This window comes from Olea europaea, chromosome 2, assembly GCF_002742605.1.
Source record: "Olea europaea var. sylvestris chromosome 2, O_europaea_v1, whole genome shotgun sequence".
NCBI classification, from domain to species: domain Eukaryota; kingdom Viridiplantae; phylum Streptophyta; class Magnoliopsida; order Lamiales; family Oleaceae; genus Olea; species Olea europaea.
In genome coordinates, this window is record NC_036238.1 from 30,349,524 (window position 1) to 30,369,630 (window position 20,107).

The following is a 20,107-nucleotide window of genomic DNA, read 5'->3' on the forward strand; positions in this document are numbered from 1 at the left end:
GAATTTGAAAGAGTTCAAGAGTCCACAGATATAGTTAACCAAGTAGATAAATTCGAGTTTGATCCCATGTCTGATATGTGACATACTTTGGATCAGGAAGTAAAGACCCCTGAGGACATGACAGCTCTATGTGAATCTAGTAGGATCATTCGACCTTCCAGAAGGTGCAAATTCATGATCATTAATTAGGTATTAATGATTCAGGATAATGAACCTGCTAGTTGCAACAAAATAAAGTCAAGTGTTGACTTAAAAAAGACAGCATGAGGCCATGATACTCGAGATGAACTCGACGTATGTGAACAAGGTTTGGACCTTGGTTAAGCCTCCTGATGGAATAAAACCCATAAGGTTTTGTAAATAGTTTATAAGGGAAATGTCGATATGGAAGTGGATATCCATATATACAAAGCAAGGCTAGAAGCAAAGGTTAAGTGTTGACTTTGGTGAAACTTTTCTCCTGTGACCTTGTTGAAGTCCATTCGGGTTTTATTTGCAACAGTTGCTTATCGTAACTAAAGGTTAAGATAAGTCTCTATGGAGCTGAAATCTTCGATTTGATGGAAAAGTCAAAGTGTTTAATTTTATCAAATTTGAAGAAGAATTGTGTATTTACAAGAAGATAGTGGGAGCGTTGTCGTGTTCCTAATATTATAGAAAACGATATCCCTATGTTTCAATCGTTGAAATAATTGTTGTTAAAGGATTTATTCATAAACGATATGGGATAAGCAACTTGATCTATAGAGGTAGATCTAGAAGATTGCTTAACTCATCCCAATTTACATAGATGAAATCTTGAGAAGATTTCATATGGAAAAATTGGTTTACTCTTAAGCGGTATGTTGGAAAGGTTCCAAACGTGAAGCAACCGTTGATTCAATAGTAGAAACCTAATACATGGAAACTTCAGAAGTAGCAAAGAGTTACAATATGAATCATGATGTTCATAAATGAACTTGGAGTAGTTCCTAATATTGTTGATCACATACAATAGTATTGTGATAACAATAGAGCCATTGCGAAAGCAAAGGAACTAAGGTCTCATCAATGATCCAAACATGTATTAAGGCGGTATAATCTCATCAGAGAGATAATACATAGAAATGACGCAAAGAGAAGAGCAAATTTCCACATTTAATAATATTGCAGATCCACTGACAAAGAGTTGTCGTAGTATAAACATGATCGTCATGTAGACTTATGATATTTGATACATAAGTGATTGGATATAGTGCAAGTGGGAGTTTGTAAGTATTATGCCCTAGGTCCAATCAACTTTGGACATAAAATACTTTTATATATAGTTAATGCAATTAAATGGCAGATTTATTATTTAATTAATAGACAATTAAATAAATAATAGAGTCCGTAGATTCAAATATTTGTAATTTATTAATCACAAGGAGTTATGATTGTGAGATACAAATTACATCTGATTGAATCTTAAATCATCCGTGGTCGAAGTAATAACGAGATACGGATATCGCTATTACGGATAGACCATCACATGTGGCATTTCTTACTTGTGAAGTAAGTAGCTAATCTCATAAGTTAAAGTGTGGTGACACTTAAATGAACACGTGGATGTTTTGTTATAGAACAAAACATTGGAGACCCGTCGAGAGATTCCACATGGATAACTATCTGAGTGTCAGTGGTTAATCTCTAACGTTCGGTAGTGGAATTGGTCCTTTGACTTGAGGTCGTCATGGTACCTTATATGAGGATAGTCATACTTTGGCGGTGTTGCTCTGAAAAGAGCGCTTATACGACATCGTTCGGGTACGTCAAGAATCGTATGAAGGTTGTGATTGATCAATAAAGGATTCGTCACTCTTAGATAGTAGGAGATTATGATCTGCATTTCATTCAATTAAGTCGATGATGAAATCCTTGGCCAAGATGTACTCATAAGTCGAAAATGAGTTTTCGACTTATATTGATTTAATAGTGGAGTGAAAGATATGATCGATGATCGAGATTGACACAATTCCATATCTCGTAATTGATCGGATCATATTGACGAAGGGATTATAGTTTCACGGTAAACGAACGAATTTGATTTTGTCATAGCACGTGACATTTCCCGTCGCATGTATTGCCCTGACACATTGCTAGATGTCAATGATGGACAGCGAGTGTGAATTGACGATAAATTAAAAGGGTATTTTAATTTATTAATTTTGATTAGATCAAAATAATATTTCACGTCATTAGGCATCGTGGTCGGGAACCTAATGTGTCGCACACAAAAGAGAATTGGAAGATTGTAAATTGCTAATTGGTTAATTTAACAATCGTTGGATAAATAAATTAATTTGATTTGTTATTTATATTCCCGAATTAATTAATTGGATTGATTAATTCACGGACCGGGTTTAATTAATTGGATTAATTAAATATTGGACCGGACCGAGCCCGTTTGGGTTTATATAAATACATAGCTAGGGTTTGAGGTCCACATGTCTTTCATTATTCTTGCTGGCACAAGAGAAAATCCTAGAAGCTGCAATCTTATTCTCTGTGTAGATCACCGTTGGAGGCTGGACAATTGGACAGCTGTGGTAGCGAATCAAGGTTGATGGAACGAAAAGAAAAGCAAAAGGATTGCAGAATTCTTTAAAGGTACAATCCTTATCACAATTTCTATCTAAACACAAAGGCGATTATTGGTGGGAATCGAAAATTATTTTAAATTTCGCTATGCATGTATAAGTAGATTTCCAACACTTGCATGAATAAACCTTTGAAAAATTTATCACAATCTTTGTTCATTTAATTTGCAAAGCTTGCTGCCTTGTTTTTGTTACCCTTAGATACGAAAAGAATCATTTCTCCAAACTTTCTCGATCTTTGATCATTCAATTTGCAAGTTCATTTTATCAACCATTAGGTAGGAAAAGAATCATTTCTCCCCAAATTTGGGTTTACTCGAATACATGTCAAGTCAATAGATGCGTTAAACTTCATCATCGATTGATATAAATATACTCAATATGGAAAACTTAAGTACAAATTATATTATAACTTTCTAGTCAATAGATTTTAAAACTAACTGATTAAACATTAGATTTTGTACTAGATTTTTATGCAAATCTTCTGAAAATTTTGAACAAAATACTAATCAACATAACTCTTAAAATGAATTGAATGGCCTCTCATTTAATTGCTTAACCTGTTTATAAAAGGATACATGTATTTATTTCAACTTTATCCACAACACATTGACACGAATCATAAAAGTGACTATGAGACTTGAACTTATTTAATTTGTTTGATGATTTTGATATCATGTCGATTAGTTGTTTCAAAAGTTTAAACCGTTAAAAAGGTAACACGTATATTTATCTAAATATTTTTCAATGTACGTCATCAAAATCAATTCACATTCTTATAGGCTTGAGACATGAATAATAAGAAGGTGATGATGAGATTTGAATCTAGACCTTTTGTATGACTTTTGATATCGATTAACTACATATATTTATTTAAACGTCATTGTAGTGTTTCTATACACGAAATCATTGTGGATAGGCTACTAAATATAATAGATTTCTTGTATATTCGTTAGTTAATGACAAGCACGATTCTCGAAGCAATTTGAGGTATAAATTTAATTGATTGTTACCAGAAGCTTTGGAGCATAGAGAATTAAAAATTGAAGTACGCTTTCCCCATGGAAATGGCAGAGAGTGCTCGTGCTAATGAAACCACGCCGATATTCAACTCGTGCAGTCCATGCATAGGCACACGCACTTTACACACCTCGCCCTCGAAGCCCACTCTGATAACTGAAGATCAAAAAATAAATAATTTTATTGAGTACCATTAATTGTTTCTTTTTGGGTTGACGTGTCAACTTTCGAAAAAGAAATAGATTCATTATGCACTTCAATGAGAGAGCAAAAAATAAAAGCTTCTCTTTGGACTCCAATTTATCTAAAATGTATTTTTCTCTCTTCTCTTTTTATCTACATGTTTTGTAATAAAATAATATTACATATAATCCCAAAATATTTCCTTCTTTTTTAAGCATAAATTCTTCAAAAAATTCACCATTCCAAAATATACTTTCCCCGAGAACTATTATAATGGAGCCCAAACAGGGGCAAAATATGAATTTATAATTAAATACGGTATCAATACTAAATACTCAATTGAATTAAATTAAATTAATTGTTTCTTTTTTGGTTGACGTGTCAACGTTCGATAAAGAAATAGATTCATTGTGCACTTGAGTGAGATTGCAAAGATAAAACATGAATTTATAAGTAAATAAGATATCGATGATTAAAAAGTTTAAACAAATAATTTCATCTCTATAGAATACAAAAGGATAGTCGAGTTTTAAAATTGGTATTATCAAGTGAATCACCATTTTGGAATTTCTTCATAACATATTAACGTGATTTGTAACCCAAGCCCTTATATGTTCATTATTTTTATATTTAACTCATGAATTTTCTCCTTAAATTTCACTTACAACATGACGGTTTGAGAAGTCTAATCTTATAAGGTTATTATTCTTTTTACCCTTAAATTAATCGAATTACACGTTTGAGCCTTTTAACCCTAAAATAGAATATTCGATCTTGAGGTTCTATATTAAAAATTCAACAATGTCCATAAAGACACTCGTATCTTATTTATGTAGGAATCTACTATTTTACTCTTATATAAACTCATTTCAGCAGGCTTCAATATCTTCACTTTTTTATAACAATTTCTTCGGAAATCAATAGCATCAATTTGCAAACATTTTAAAATGATTCTCCGTTTTGTTTTTTCTTTTGTTTCTTCAAACTTCGCCCATTCACCTAATTCCCATCCATAAAAGAATATATTCTCTTTATAAAATAAGATGTCATTTTCTTCCCTTGGATGAAAAATATACATTGCCCAATATCTAAGCACATAGTCTATGTATAAAAAATGATGTCATTTTCTTTCATTTTGATAAAACAACACTGAATTTCCCAAGAATTATAATATATATTAACCTATTTTTAGATTTATTATAAATCTAAGTATTTTTCAATATATAAGCACTTCCGCATCACTGTCCTAACAACCTCAAAAACCAAAAAATGTTAGCACCATCACCTTCTATGTTTTCAAACATGGGATGTTTTACAGAAGATCCCATTTCCAGCCATGAACACAACAATATGTACACAGAAACAAAAGGTTTAGAGTCCACAAGTTTTGGTGAAAATGGTACGAATTTGAATTTCATAAAGGCAAAAAAACTAGATCATAATGCCAGCGAGCATAATCGTCGTCAAAAGATGAACAGCTTGTATTCTTCTCTTCGTTCTTTGCTTCCAGCTACAGATCAAACGGTACGTCATCATATTGAGTAAATAATTGAACAGACCTAACTTAACTTACATATGTTGAGATCCATTTACATAAAAAGTTAAAATTGTGTGAGAGGCCACAAATTTATTTATTTAAATTTTGTGATCAATGTAGCGCATAAGGTGGAGTCCCGATTCACGATTATTTTTTCTTAACAAAAGGAGTACATGAATAATTTTCATAAATGAGTAGAATCGAAAATTAAATTCAATAATTTAGAAAAGATACCACAACCACTTCATCTAAAAACTTATATTAGTTGAAAGGAGATAAAATTTAAGTATTAAACTATTTCAATTCAATTTATTCATTTAAGAAGTGAGGACGTATGTATTGTTTTGTAATTCGGCAGTTATCAGATTTGAACTTTATTATTTTGCAAACTCGCATTTGAACCCATTAAAGAAATGACCAATTTATGTATTTAAATTTCTTCCTGAGAGAATATTACTGCTTAGGATCTTTTACCCTTGAAATTTTACATATTCATCAGTTCATGTCAAGAGTTCAAAGAATGTCGATAAGAAGTCTAGATCAAATTTGATGAAAACTTGCTTTTTATACATAAATCACAGAAAAAATTAAGCATCCCAGCCACAGTTTCTCGTGTCCTAAAGTACATACCAGAGCTACAAAAGGAAGTGGACGGGCTGATTCAAAAAAAAGAACTTTTATCAATCACATCCCGGAAAGAAGGCTTCATTTACCATGAAAGCTTGAGAGATGGTTCGAGCCAAAGCTCGTCTACATCTAATGTTTCTGTAAGGCCAGTTGGTAATGGAGAAATTTTAATACAGATGTCCTCAGCTGAAGTTAGAAGGATTTCAGTATCAGAGGTTTTAAAAGACCTAGAGGAGAATGGCATGGTTTTACTCAATGCATCTACTTTTCAGTCAGCAGGAATGATCTTTTATAGCATGCACTTTCAGGTACAATTTGTATATATCTGATTGCTGTCATTCATTTTTTCTTTGTGAACTTTATGAGAAAATGTTATACTTGATCTGAAACCTAAGAATCTAAGCACAACATGGGTGGAGTATTTCTAGTACTCGGGACATACGTGATCTTTAGTCAATAAAAGAAACTAGTTTGATTGATTCGGAGCTAAAGAAAAAGGAAACTCTCACTTTAAATTTGTGTGTCCTTGCCATATTATTATTGTGTGTCGTGTCACATATTATTTTGATTTGTCCTCGCTTTCATAATTTTTCTTTGTTTCAAAGTAGGCCGACATAGGTCTAAACTGGGGATATTTCTTCCTAAGGTAAAATATGGCGCCATTGTCAGTTATAGCTTAAAAGCTTCGGTTAAAACTAGGAAGAAACACGATTAGATAGTTGAACTGGCCACAGCTTGACCCAATTTCTTAGTTGCCATCGTTTATAAAATTGAAAAAGAAAATCTTCTTGTCAAGGATAATTTAGAATCGTCATATAAGATTCTATTATATTTAATATCTTGAAATTTTAGAATCTTTATGTTTTTTTTTTCCATCATCATATTGATGAAAATCAACTTAATTATGCTGAATTCTCTTTCTTCATCATCAATCGAATCACTGGAACTATGGGCCTAGTTGAACTGAAGAAACCCGAATGCCTACTGGTATTATAGAATTCACGGGCGAGGTCTCTAGTTCAAGTCCAGGATGGCCCAACTCCGCCATGGAAAAGAATGGGTGGGCTTTTCATCATATGTTCATTCCCTTTGACATTTAGGGAAATTAGTTACTTGAAAAAACTTTCCATCCCAGAGGTCTAGGATATGTAACTGCTCAAGACATCTTACCACCCACCATGAACCAGAATAGAAGAGTTTGCCCCACCCATGAGTAAATATGTCATACTAGCCTCATTAGACCGTATAAGTCTTCCATGTTTATACCTTTTAATTCTTTAGTTTTATTCAATCTAGATTGATTAAAATCAAAATAATTAATTTTTCGATTAGCCCATACCTTTTCAAAATTAATCATGTTACACAAATATAATTGTTGACATAATCTTTAACATAATTCCATATGACAACTAATCATTGAATTGTTTAAAACATAATAAACTTTTGAATCAAATTAAATCACGTAAACACATATTTTGCCACTCTCTCTGTCACACACTTTCTAGCACACGGATATTGTTCTTTCAAATGAGCCCGTCTGGGAATGCTATTTTTTGCACTATCATGTGGTTTCCCTTTTAATTTTTTAACACAATGTCAAAAGTAGCATAGTCAAATCACTTTTTGGATTTTACTCTCAATCCTATTTTATCCTTTTGTATTAAAGGTAACAATTGACTCAACCACTTTTATTAACTGATTCTAAGGGAAGTAATGACAATTTGTACATGAATTTAATGAATTCAACAATGTCGTTTACTGTGCTTCTGGGAACTATACAGAAATAATGGAATAAAAAAATTTAACATGCATAGTGATTTCTATCAAAATCTGATAAAATTCAAAGATAAAATCGATACTAGACAAGGGCTTAATGTGACGCAGCATGAAATAAGGAATTCAAGCTAAAATTTTAAGAACAAAAACTGGAATCCACTAGAGAATGAAAGATAAAATCAAGAAGTTTTATAAGCGCCAAAAGCTGAGTTTGAACGCCAAACCCGCAATTTACCGTTTTTCCCTTTTCAATCCAACTGTTTCTCAATCCACTCGATCATCTCTTCTGCATCATAATGTCATGTCCCTATTGTAATTTCGCCGCCAAACTCCGACACCCCCCCCCCCCCCCCCCCCCTCTATATATAGTTTACAGAAGACCTATAAGTTCATGAAAATCCATAATAATTCAGAATTTTATAGAAACCAAATCCCATGAATTTTTTACTACTAATTTCAGAAATTCATCTTGTATATATCATTGCAATTTACTAATAATTTTTTTTTTCATATTGTTAGATGCAAGGGAACCCTAGATTGGAGCTTCCAATATTAAAGGAAAGGCTTATGTTCTCATTATTCGAGAGAACGAATTGATAGTGTATATTGAAAGTTTACTTGTAAATTTGCTTACACTTAATAACTATAAGCAAATATTGAAATAAGTAATATTTTTTTGATCAAAATTCAGAACGAATAGTTACTTAATTTAATGTATTAATTATTTTAGGAAGGTCATGTGTTCAATTATAAATAAAAAAGGTAAAGTTATTCAAATATATTTAGAAACAAAAAATTACTTATAAATGACTGAAAGTAACTTACACTTATTCTAATCTCTAGCCAAACGTGCCAAATAAGAAAAAAAGTTCATCCTCAATCTTCCACTTGATTATATAAAAGAAAAAGAGTAAAACATGAAGTATCAATTTTCAGAAAACAAAAAGTAACCTTTTAGGCTTGTCGAGGAAAGATCAATGTCAAAACTCAAAAAAAAAAAAAAAAAAAAAAAAAAAAAAAAAAAAAATTTTTAAAAAAAAAAAAAAAAAACTTTTTTGGGTTTGGGGAAAAAAAAAAAAAAAAAAAAAAAAAAAAAAATTTTTAAAAAAAAAAAAAAAAAACTTTTTTGGGTTTGGGGAAAAAAAAAAAAAAAAAAAAAAAAAAAAAAAAAAAAAAAAAAAAAAAAAAAAAAAGGAAGGTCAATGTCATGGACATTTTGACCCCTTTTTTTATTTGTTCCATTTTGAGGACTTATAAATAGTAATATGTCTCACAACCAAGAAAATTTTATGAAAGGCCTTTTTATTTTGAATCTGGGACGAAAGAGTCATTGAATGAGGTAAAGTAAAAAATAAAACCTGTGGGAAGGAAATAAATATATCCACTCCTCTGAGTCACAGAAATTCTTTTTCCGTTTGCTATTAATTATTCGTCGTGAAATATCAATGCTTGACGAACAAAGTATTTCTAAGAATTTTCCTAGTTACCATCACTACAAAGTCGTTTAAAATAGTAGTGTACATATCAATTAACTTATATATATAGAGAGAAATATATTTTTATAAGAAAAACAAGCACGTTGATCAATTAATATCACTCTAAATGAATATATATTAACAAAGAGTCTAGCATTGTATTGTACTGTATCGATGGGCTTAGGAAATTGCAGTGTTCTAAAAGGTAGATGTAGGCAAGTCTAAGTGAGTGCCTTTTATATGTCAATTGATATTTTCTTACTTTAAAGTCTAGCCAACAACTTGGTCAATTGTTAAAAAACAAGAAATTGTCGAACAAGAAATCCACCCTAGCCCAAATTAGGATTGGGCATTTTTCTGGAAACTGGTTGGTCTGACTTTGATACCTCTACTAAATGGATCAATGGTGGGACCATACATCGAGAATCGATTGAATTTAATTCGATTCTCGATATTGCCTTGAAAACAATAGTTGAATTTGATTTTCCCAAATTTCTCAAATGGTGCATTTCACCAAGACGCACCAAATATTTGAAAAGCCCTCTTATTTTCTTTATAGCAAAGGCTAATGGATAATTAAAATCTAAATCCAAATAATTCACAAGTTCATAACTTTAAAGCAACTTCAATAGGAAAAAAAATATATTTCTAGTTCAATCTTCCATAAAAAATCAAATTTCTAATTGCATCCAAAGTGGCCAACCATTAAGATTCACGATCTTCTCCTTGAAGATTATTGAAGATAATTAAGTTATAAATATTACTGGTACTTTTCAAAATATATTGTTATATGTGCTTTTTAAAGAATTAATTTTCGATCCAAATTTTGCAGTTTATGATGACATTTAATAGTTTATCATTTTTTCCCGCCTTTATCAGTTGATCTTGAGCCTTAGAGTTAAATTTTTGTATGTTTCCTTGTGTTAATTGAATTTTTTATTATTAGAATATAATAATGACAAGTGATTTAATAATCTATTTTTATCTATTTTCAATACGATAAATAGTTTCATACTTTATTTTTATAGTTTTTTAATATAAAGAATTGGACTTAAGGCTGGACAATATTCTCGAACCGAACCACCCTTGGACTGAGCCCAAACTTAATCGAATCTAGCAGTTCTTCATAAGTTAAATACTTAAATGTGTATATGAATTGAGAATCGATAGATTTGGTTCAATTCTCGGTTCTTTCTAGATTAAGAACCTAAGAATCGAATAAGAACAGAATTTCCCTATTTTTTTTACAATTTATTTACTTTACACAAGCCAAATTATTTTATTTTTTTCTAAATAAATTTGCTAACCGGTTAATTTAACTCAAACCCAAAAATATGATTTTCCTATTTCTAATTTTCAGTCCAAGCCCAATTTAATCAAATTGACCTAAGTTTTACCAAAATATGTTATTTTACCATAGTGACGTTTCTACCGTTCTGAAAAATTCAAACTGAAGCTAGACAACGCCTCTCTTGTGCACAAGGCTTCTTGTTGTGTTGGCATATCGACTTCGGGAGTGAAACCGAGCTTGGGATTGCCTAGGATGTTTGTGAGCTTGTTATCTTCCTCTATGATTTAACAATCAAATTTAAGAACTCAGCAAAGAGAGACTCAAAAAATATATATGATTGGACAACATTATTTTTAAGAACTAAAATTGAACATGTCATTATTGAAATAATGTAACTTTGTAACTATGAAAAAATATAATTGTAGTAAAGAACTCGGGAACTGAATGAAATCGAACCTGAACGGTTCCATAACTAAATTTGGATTTTACGGTTCCACTTAATGTCCGAAAATTTCGGGTCGAGTTTGGTTCTTGTTACAGTCGAATCGGACCAGACCATGTCCAACCCTAACTGAATTGGATCGAATCTGAACCGATTGTTTCAATTTAGATTTGGTTCCATAATTAGATATAGAACCAATGGTCTATTTTAAAAATTTTCATTAGCACTCGATTTGGTCGGGTTTCTTTCAGAATTATATCGAATCAGACTATATTCATTCCTAACCCAAATTCAAACTCTAACGCAACTCATAAAGGCACAAACATAGTTTATCTGTGTTCATGAACAAATCATTACTGGTTTGGAATATTTATGATTTTAAAAACATATATGATATTCCTTTAAAGTTTCACGGTATGCATTATTTTATTTATTTATTATTATAGAATAATCAAATAATATAAAAAATAGAAATTGTATTCTTAAGTTTTGTCATGCCTAGACTCGTAAGACTTTGAGGATTGACCTCGGCGTCTTACAAGAAATAGTAGCCAAATGAAAAATGACATCTTCTTCATCGTATGGTTGGATTGGGATTCCTCTCTCTCATTTTTCACTGATTGGAGTACGACGTTTGGGCCCATGAAGAAAAGGCCCATATTTTAGCGATGGGCCTTTGATTAATAGGCCAAACATATAGTGCTTGTGTGGGTGGCCATGACAACAATTCCAAATGGCCAGGTTCGGCTGCTTCAAAACAGAAATAACATTGACTGAATTCACATTGAAATTGATGTATACTTATTGTCTTAATTTTTACATTACAATATTACCTCATTTTAATTGACCATGCACAAGAATATTTGATGTCCTGAAAACAAGTTTAATCTGGACAATCTTTTGCTCTAAGATCAATGACTCAACATAACAAGTGAGATAAAACTATCATATATTGCTGTTTGATATGTGTTGATGTCAAGGAAGACAACCATATTTTGAGATAATATTGAAAAGAACTTGATAAACAAAGTGCTCAACTGACAACTCGTCAAGTAAGACAACTATCTTTTGAGGAACGATTGAAAAGAAATTGATGAACTTAGTGATTGACTCATTTGTAAGTCACCTAAAGATATTTAAAAGATGATGTCTGTCTGCTTGGATCTCATGTCGGTTTTCCTCCAAGCTTGTTTCACGAAACTTAAGCCAACGACATTTCAGATGTGACTACTATATGCATGTTCTATGGCAATATTGATCATGTGAAGACATGAAAAAAAATGTTGAAATTAAGTACATTCTTCCCAATATAGTAATTAAAAAAAAAAAGTTGAAATTAGCTACTTAGAAAATAAGGAACGAAACTTAATTTTAAGGCTCCTCTCTCTCTCTCTACATATTCTTATCGTGAAGGTAAATTTAAAACTTTCTGCTCTCACTTGTACTCAGATTTTCAATTTATTAGACGGGTTAATGAAAAGTTCATATTAAAATTTTGGTTGTTGCGTCAATATTAATAGATAAAATTTCATGAGATATGGATGACTATTATATATATATCACAGTACAATAAAATACAATCGCTTTTTCATACATTAACAATACAATAATTATCGTTATTTTAGTTGACTCCGTTAATTATATAATAGTACGCCCTTATTTGATCTCCATTTTTTAAATCTTTTTTTTTTAATTCATTTTTAGTAATGTTTCTCATGGGATTTACAATTCTTAAGTTAAAACCTAATTTTTAGCAAAACCAAATGAGGGCTATATGTCACACTCATCTTAGACTCTAAATAGGACATATTTTTGGCACTTATAATTACTCAGATGCATGAATATGGTAGACTCTCATGACAGACGCATTGTTCTTCTGCGGCATCCTAAGCCAATCATGTTAGGGCTAACATGTTGGTTCGTAAACCATTCACTTAATTTATGACATTTTTCTCTTAAAGTAGTCACCATACCTTAGAAAAGTAGTGTTATGTGTCGGCTTTTCTACAGTGTGACATTGAACTGGCAAGAAAATGACTTCTCTAAAGCAGCACACTTACCTACCCTAGCTGTGTATAGAAATAAAAGCACAAGCAGTAAAGAAAATGATGTTTCAAAGGAATAAAAAAAAAAAAAAAAAGATCGAATCATTCTTATTTTTGATAAATAGTAGACTGCAGCTGAATCTGGACTTGACAATTAGTTTACTTAGGTAAAGAAGAAAAATAATACTGTGTTAATAGTCCTCGATGCAGAAAATAGGGCCCAAAAAAAATGTAATTACAGAAAAAGTTGCCATTTCTTAGTGTGATTGTTCATGTACCAGCAGTGTTTCTAGATTAATGCTGCAACAATTTATACCGACACCCGCCCCTTAAGGCCCACCCATAAAAACATTTAAAAGGAAAATACAGTCAAAGGGTAAAATTCGAAATATAAAAGTCAAAGATCAGTGATATGGTAAATTTTTATTTGAAAATCAACAAACAAATTATGTCTACACCAAATTAATGGTGCACATGTGAGCAAGTATTTAGGTAAAAAAAAGTTTTTATGTATCATCAATTCTCTATCTGATATAGTGTCGAGATCGTTATGCATATTGTGTAGGTCGAATACTTATTCAAAATTTCTAAAACCTTTAAGACCATGATATTGGGGGGCTTGAGACGTCGATTCTCGTATCTTCAAGTTACCAACTTTTTTGAAACAAACACTAACTAGCTATTTCGATCTTGATTTAATTAAATATATAGGATGAAAAACGAGATAAATAAAATTAACATTGAAAAGGCCATACAGAAATAAAATTAAATCCCAAAAAGTCTTTAAAATTACTATTTGAACAAAAATTTCATAATCAACTTAAATTACTCCTAATATGGGAAAATATTTCAGTTACAAATCCTTTTTAATCAGATAGTATTCTCTATCTATTTATTATCGTACTTATTTTATTATAACATATGGTATCTTTTTTGTTCTTTCGAGAACCTAACACATAATAGTTGGCCTTGCTGGCATGCATTTATTATCGGGAAAAAGAGTGTACAGGGTTTGTTTCACAAAATTTCTAAAATGCAGCACCTGAATGACAGTTTTTTTTTTTTAATAACTAAAGTTATCTCTATAAGTAGAGCATGACTCTCTTATTATCGGCGCCCATCATTTCAAATCTGTAAGGGATCTGTATCATACTAAATTAGATATGGAAATGAACTCTTGCATATTTAGTTTCTTAATCTTAACTGAATTTTAACTTACCATACCAAATGTGTTATTTTATATATATATATATATATTTGGCTAAGCTCAAAAATTACTTGTAAGTTAAATAATCTATTTTGTTGGTTAAAGTTAAAATATTCTTAGAATTGAACAACTATTTGAAGGTCAATCATATATATATATATATAAAAGCTCAAATATTACTTGTAAGTTAAATAATCTATTTTGTTGGTTAAAGTTAAAATATTCTTAGAATTGAACAACTATTTGAAGGTCAATCATATCATTCCATATATAGGTGAAAAGTAGATTACTCTTAATTATAATTTATTTAAAGTAAGTTGATAAAAATGTTGGACTTGTCTAAATGCATGAATGTATCATTTGGTTGATAATGACTAAATGGAGTTGGGAATAGAGTGAATTGACATATGTAAAGGACTAACAATCATAGGAAGAGGATTGCTAGATATCAGTGTCTTAATCTAGTAACATTGTTTTGATAAAACATAATTGCAAAGAACGATTTTTTTTTTTTTTTTTTAAATTTTTGGCAGAAATATTTCAAATGGCCAAAGAGACTACAAAAATTCCAAATGGACACTTCTGTCCAGACTAATCAGGAGGATAGAAGTATGCTCGATCATGTTCAAGGGGTGATTTGTGGTCAGTTCATCGAGTTCTAATGAATTTTTAAATAATTTAAGTTTAAATAATCTTAAGCTGAGCAAGACAATCTCAGAATTGAACCAGTTTTCTTGTTCTAGAATTGGCAAACATGTTCCTTCACTCACAACCGTGGTACTGAATATCGTTCTTGTATATATATTTCCATCCATTCTTTCTCTGTATAGGTGAAAAGCATAGTACTCATAAATTATAATTCATTTAAATAAATGTAGAGTTGTATCTGTCTATATTTTGATTAACCGAACATCTCATTCTAGCTATTATTTCGTGGCATGAGTTAAAATCAAATTTCTAATTAAATTCCTGGCTCATATAAGAAATAAATTCCAGCTAACTGAATCTTACTTCCCAGCTCATTTTAAAGGATAAATAATAAGAGATATGGAATATAGGTTCTTTTTCGCATCATGATTGAAAATACCGTCAAGCTAAAATTGGCCTAGAGGAGATTTGATTACAAGTAAGCCTAGCAAAGAAACCTTTGTTTGGAAAAAATTATATAGTATTTTTAAATTGTCAAACTTCATTAGGGATGGCAACGGTTCGGTTTCGGCTCGATTCGATCAAAATCATCACCAAACCGTCAAATTTTTTGCCATACCATAACCACGTAAATCGGTTTGGTTTGTATCTTGGTTCTGCTCAGTTCGATTCAGTTAATAACCAAGAAAATAAATTATTCTTTATAGATCCATCCGTCAAATTGATATAAAACAATTTATGAAAAGAGAGTCAATGAAAACAAAAACATAATATTTTAAACGAAAATGTAAACATTATCCCAATTTCCAATTGCAAAATACAAATTTAACAAATAATATTATGAATATAACAATACTAAACTTTTCCTTCATTCTTGATTCTTGTGCATTGTAGTTACTTGATTCATGCTCAATAATTCAAAAGTTTCAACCTTAGAGTATATTCAAACTTCATTCTTCCCCACAACTCTTACTAGTATAGGTCAGCACTCAAAATTGATTCCTATATAGTAAATAAGAAATGTAAGTAGAGAATTCAATAATACTACCTAATCCAAAATGGTTTTAACTAAGACTTAAATAAAAAAAATGTACCTCTTCGTCAACTTCCTCCTCACTAAAAGAAATGTACCTTTTCATCAACTTCCTCCTCAATAAAAGAATGATTTTTTTTTTAAGCGGGTAATCGGTTGGGTTTCAGTTCGACGGCATAAATACCATACCTACATCGTCATGAACTGGTTCATTAAAATCAAATACTATATCTGTCCCATTGCACCATTGATTCGATTTTTTTCTCCTCATTCGGTTCGGTTAACCACGATTTTCGATTTTAATGATTCAAATTGCCATCCCTAAACTTTATTTTCAACAAACACATTCCAATAAATTCATAAGTACTATCAACTTATCAATTACTCATACCTATTTACAAATTAAACTATTGGCAGTTGTCTACACATTGTGCGAAATAAAACCATGGGTAAAGACTTCTTGTCGATGTTAGGTACAAATAGCTTGACCGGCCCCTTTATAGAAGTACAAATCGAGCAAGTGACCTTAAGTTGAACACTATGAATTTTCATGGTGGTTATTTGAATGTCCATTATAAATAATTTACGCATATCGAATTATATTATGCTATAAAATATTTTGGAGTCACACTTTTTTTAACTATCAGGTAATAAACATCATATACTTTAGGGGACTTTAGCACCGGTTCGATTGATGTGCATTTTGCACTTTTGTCCCCAACCTTCAAAAAGGAGCTTTTACATCCCCAGCATTTCATTTTAGTAGCACTTTAATTCCTTGTGCCCAGCTACACCATTATCTTGCGAGCGACCATCAGGACCTTCACAATCACACTCTCTTCCAACCGCCCATCAGAAAACTCAAACCTTTCAAAATTTGAAAATTTTCTTCACACAAGCGGTGAGCTTGCTTGGAAAACAAAAATAAAAGTTATGAAAATCCTTTAGAAAATAGGTATATTATAGAAAAAACATGTATTCTTTCTTGTATCATTACACTATCTAACAACGTGAAGAGGGGTTAGCCACTGCTTTAAATTTCCTTTGTCTTTACACTTTTATTCTATTCAATTTCTAGTGCAAAAGGCGTTCTGTAACAAATTTGGGAAACAATTGAACATAGAATTTCGAGAACAATGAATGGAAGTATAATTATGTAGATAAAGTGGTAAGATTTGAGATGTTGCAAAAAGTTTGTGCGCATATGTTACCATGTGAACGAGCACATGCGGTTCTATGTATATAAATGAAATGGATGAAGCAACTTTCCAACTTCAGACTTTATTGTAGTGAATATGGCATGGTTGGCGTTTGCAGTTGGGACAAAAGTAGTGATGATAGGTGTTAGAATTAGGTAGTTGAAATCTATTTGGGAATTCAATTTTGTAGTTCAATTGGGAGTTTATAATTTGTGTTAAACTTGAAAAAGACTTGAAAGAATCCAAGTTGTAATCATACAAGGAGAAGGAAACAACGAATTGGCGCTCGCTATGTGCCTTGGTCTCGCTCAAAAGCTCAGAATAGGAGCTCCAGCGCTCGATGTCCTTAAGGCAGAGCTCAAACTGTTGGCCACTGCTCAACAACTTATCCACCAAGAAATTGTTAACAATTTTAGGCAGATTTGTTAATCCTATTTTATTCCAAACACTCCGTTATTGTATAGGCTTATTATATTTGAATTCTACCACATCTTAAACTCTTCTTTGCACTATATATATTAGGAATAAACTTCTAGAAAAATCAGTCCTTATATTCTATACAATAAAATGTAGTTTGCCATTATTAATATTAATAAATTCTCCTATTCTGCCTGTGGTATATTTTTATCACGTAAATTTTGTGTTCTTGTTTGATTTTCACATTGTCATATTATTCTCACTCCTTTATTTCCTAACAAGTGATATCAGAATGAGGTTCGATCAATTCAATTTAAGGTTTGATTTTTTGTGATAGCAACTATAAAGCATGATATTCTACTACTATATCGCAACACCAAATTTTCATTTTAGCACGTAAAGATGCAAGCAATGCTCACAATGGATTTGGATGATGCATTGTTGATATTTGACAAGATACCATCAACTTGGACGCTAGGGAAAAAACAATATAAGGATCAAAAGGCCTTATCACAGATATATCTTCATCTTTCGAATAATAAATTATGGTTGAAATTGGAAGAGTTATGCATGACGAAAAGTTTAATTTGCAAATTACATCTAAAGCAATCCATGTATTCTTATTGTATAATAGAAGGTACATTACTAGAAGATCGTCTAATTGTTTTTAATGAAATCATTGTTGATTTGGAGACCTTGAAGGTCAAGTATGATGAAAAAGATTTAAGATTGATAATATTGTGTTTGTTGTCCACTTCATATATGTCTTTTAGAGATACAATATTATAAAATCTTGATACTCTTATCATTGAAGAAGTTTATGATGCTCTGTTTTCCAAAGAAAAGATAAAATATCTTGTTGGATCTAAGTTTCATGGAGATGGCCTTATGGTTGATGGAAAATATGTGAGTAGCATATTAAGGGCAAATTATAGTGATAAATTTCGTAATTATTGCAAGAGATGGGAGCACATTAAGAAAGATTGTTATGAGTTACAGAATAAGAATAACTTAGTTTCTGTAAATCAGAAAAAAATAAGAAACTTCAAGTGAAATCAGTATTGCAAAAGATTACTACAATAATTGAGAACTTTTGGTTATTTTTGATAGTGACTCCAAATCTGACGAGGATTAGATTCTTGATACAATTTGTACTTTTCATATGTATCCTAATTTGAAATTTGTTTTCAACAAATGAACAGTTCTAGAGTTGTTATGGTAATGAGAAATAATTTAATTTGTAGGATAGCTGATTTTGGAAGGGTCAGAATTAAAATGTTTGATGGAACTATCAAGACACTTGATGATGTAAGAGAAGTTCCAAATTCGAAGAAAAATCTTATCTCTTTAAATACTTTTGATTCAAAATAGTACAAGTACACATGTGCAGGTGGAGTCCTGATGGTTAGCGAAGGTGTCTGTATTGTGTTGAAGGGAATGAGAAGATCCTAGTTATATGTCTTGGTTGTTTCTACATAATTTTTGGATAATCAACAGAAGTTATGGACTTGGTGGATTTTGAGTTTAGTTCAGTACCATTGGAATTTGGTTTAAGGTCTATATTAAAGAATATATCTCAGTCGAGTTCAAAAGTTAAGGATAATTTTACTTTGTCAGAACCACCAATGGTGCCTCAGTATTCAACTTGTAGAGATAGATCTATGAGAAATATTAGGCATCCACAGAGGTACATTGAATCTGATTTAGTTGCTTATTTTTTAAAATATGGTTGATGGTATTGAGTCTAGTAAAGAACCTTCTACATAAGTAGCTAGTTGTGTTGATTCTAGCATATGGTATGTTTTTGCTTTGTTTTTTAATTATTATTAAGTTATTTGTGATCTTGTTCCTCGTGTGGATAATTTGAGTAATTTTAATGCTCAAAATAATCCTACTAACCAATGCTTGGAATCAGTCGATTTTTAGTTATTGAGTTTACCCTAATTGGGCTTTGTGGAAAAGGTGGGGATTTTTTTTTTTTTTTGGAGAGCTAAATTTTATTTCGTATAGTGAAATTTGTCTTCTGGAGAAATTTTTTTGATGTCTTGTTCATTGGAATGAAATTTGTATTAAGGTTGAGATTGTTAGAATTACGGTGTGATCCAAATTCTATTTGGAAGACTAGTTGAGAATTTTAGTTGAAATCTATTTGGAAATTCAACTTGAAATTCAATTTGGGAGTTTGACATTTGTGTTGGACTTGAAGGAGTTAAGTTGCAATAGCAGAGGAAGAAATCATGTAAGGAGAAGGAAACATCGAACTTACAGTCGCTACACGCTTTGATCTAGCTCGAGTACTCAGAACAGGAGCTCCAGCACTCAAAGTCCACTAGTCTTTTTCAAGTTTACTATAATTGTATAGTGTCACACATCTCATACTGCTTAAGTTCACCTATTCAATATTTATGAATAAATAATCTACCTTTGGACGCATATTAAAACAACCTTCTGTGATTGGGTGATTCTTTAGATCATCAACATACGAACAAAAACCAATTTTTAATGAAGTATAATGATGTATCAACTGATTAAAAGAACAAAAGCCTAGTGGGTACAATTGAGTTGTGGTTTTCAATTGCCAAATTGGGA

General features: G+C 31.2%; 1 protein-coding gene across 1 annotated transcript; it reads left to right on the forward strand.

The window, feature by feature from the left end:
- The first annotated feature begins 5,090 nt into the window (after nucleotides 1-5,090).
- Nucleotides 5,091-8,358, forward strand: LOC111375381 (transcription factor ORG2-like). Its single transcript, XM_022998199.1, has 3 exons — nucleotides 5,091-5,345; nucleotides 5,940-6,293; nucleotides 8,281-8,358. Exons 1-3 carry the CDS (start codon nucleotides 5,091-5,093, stop codon nucleotides 8,356-8,358), a joined length of 687 nt encoding a protein of 228 aa, XP_022853967.1.
- The last annotated feature ends 11,749 nt before the right edge of the window (nucleotides 8,359-20,107 follow it).

Coding starts and splice junctions, on each gene's coding strand:
- LOC111375381 (XM_022998199.1), top strand. CDS start 5,091: ATGTTAGCACCATCACCTTCTATGTTTTCAAACATGGGATGTTTTACA. Junction 5,346..5,939: donor TTCCAGCTACAGATCAAACG/GTACGTCATCAT, acceptor CATAAATCACAG/AAAAAATTAAGCATCCCAGC. Junction 6,294..8,280: donor TTTATAGCATGCACTTTCAG/GTACAATTTGTA, acceptor TCATATTGTTAG/ATGCAAGGGAACCCTAGATT.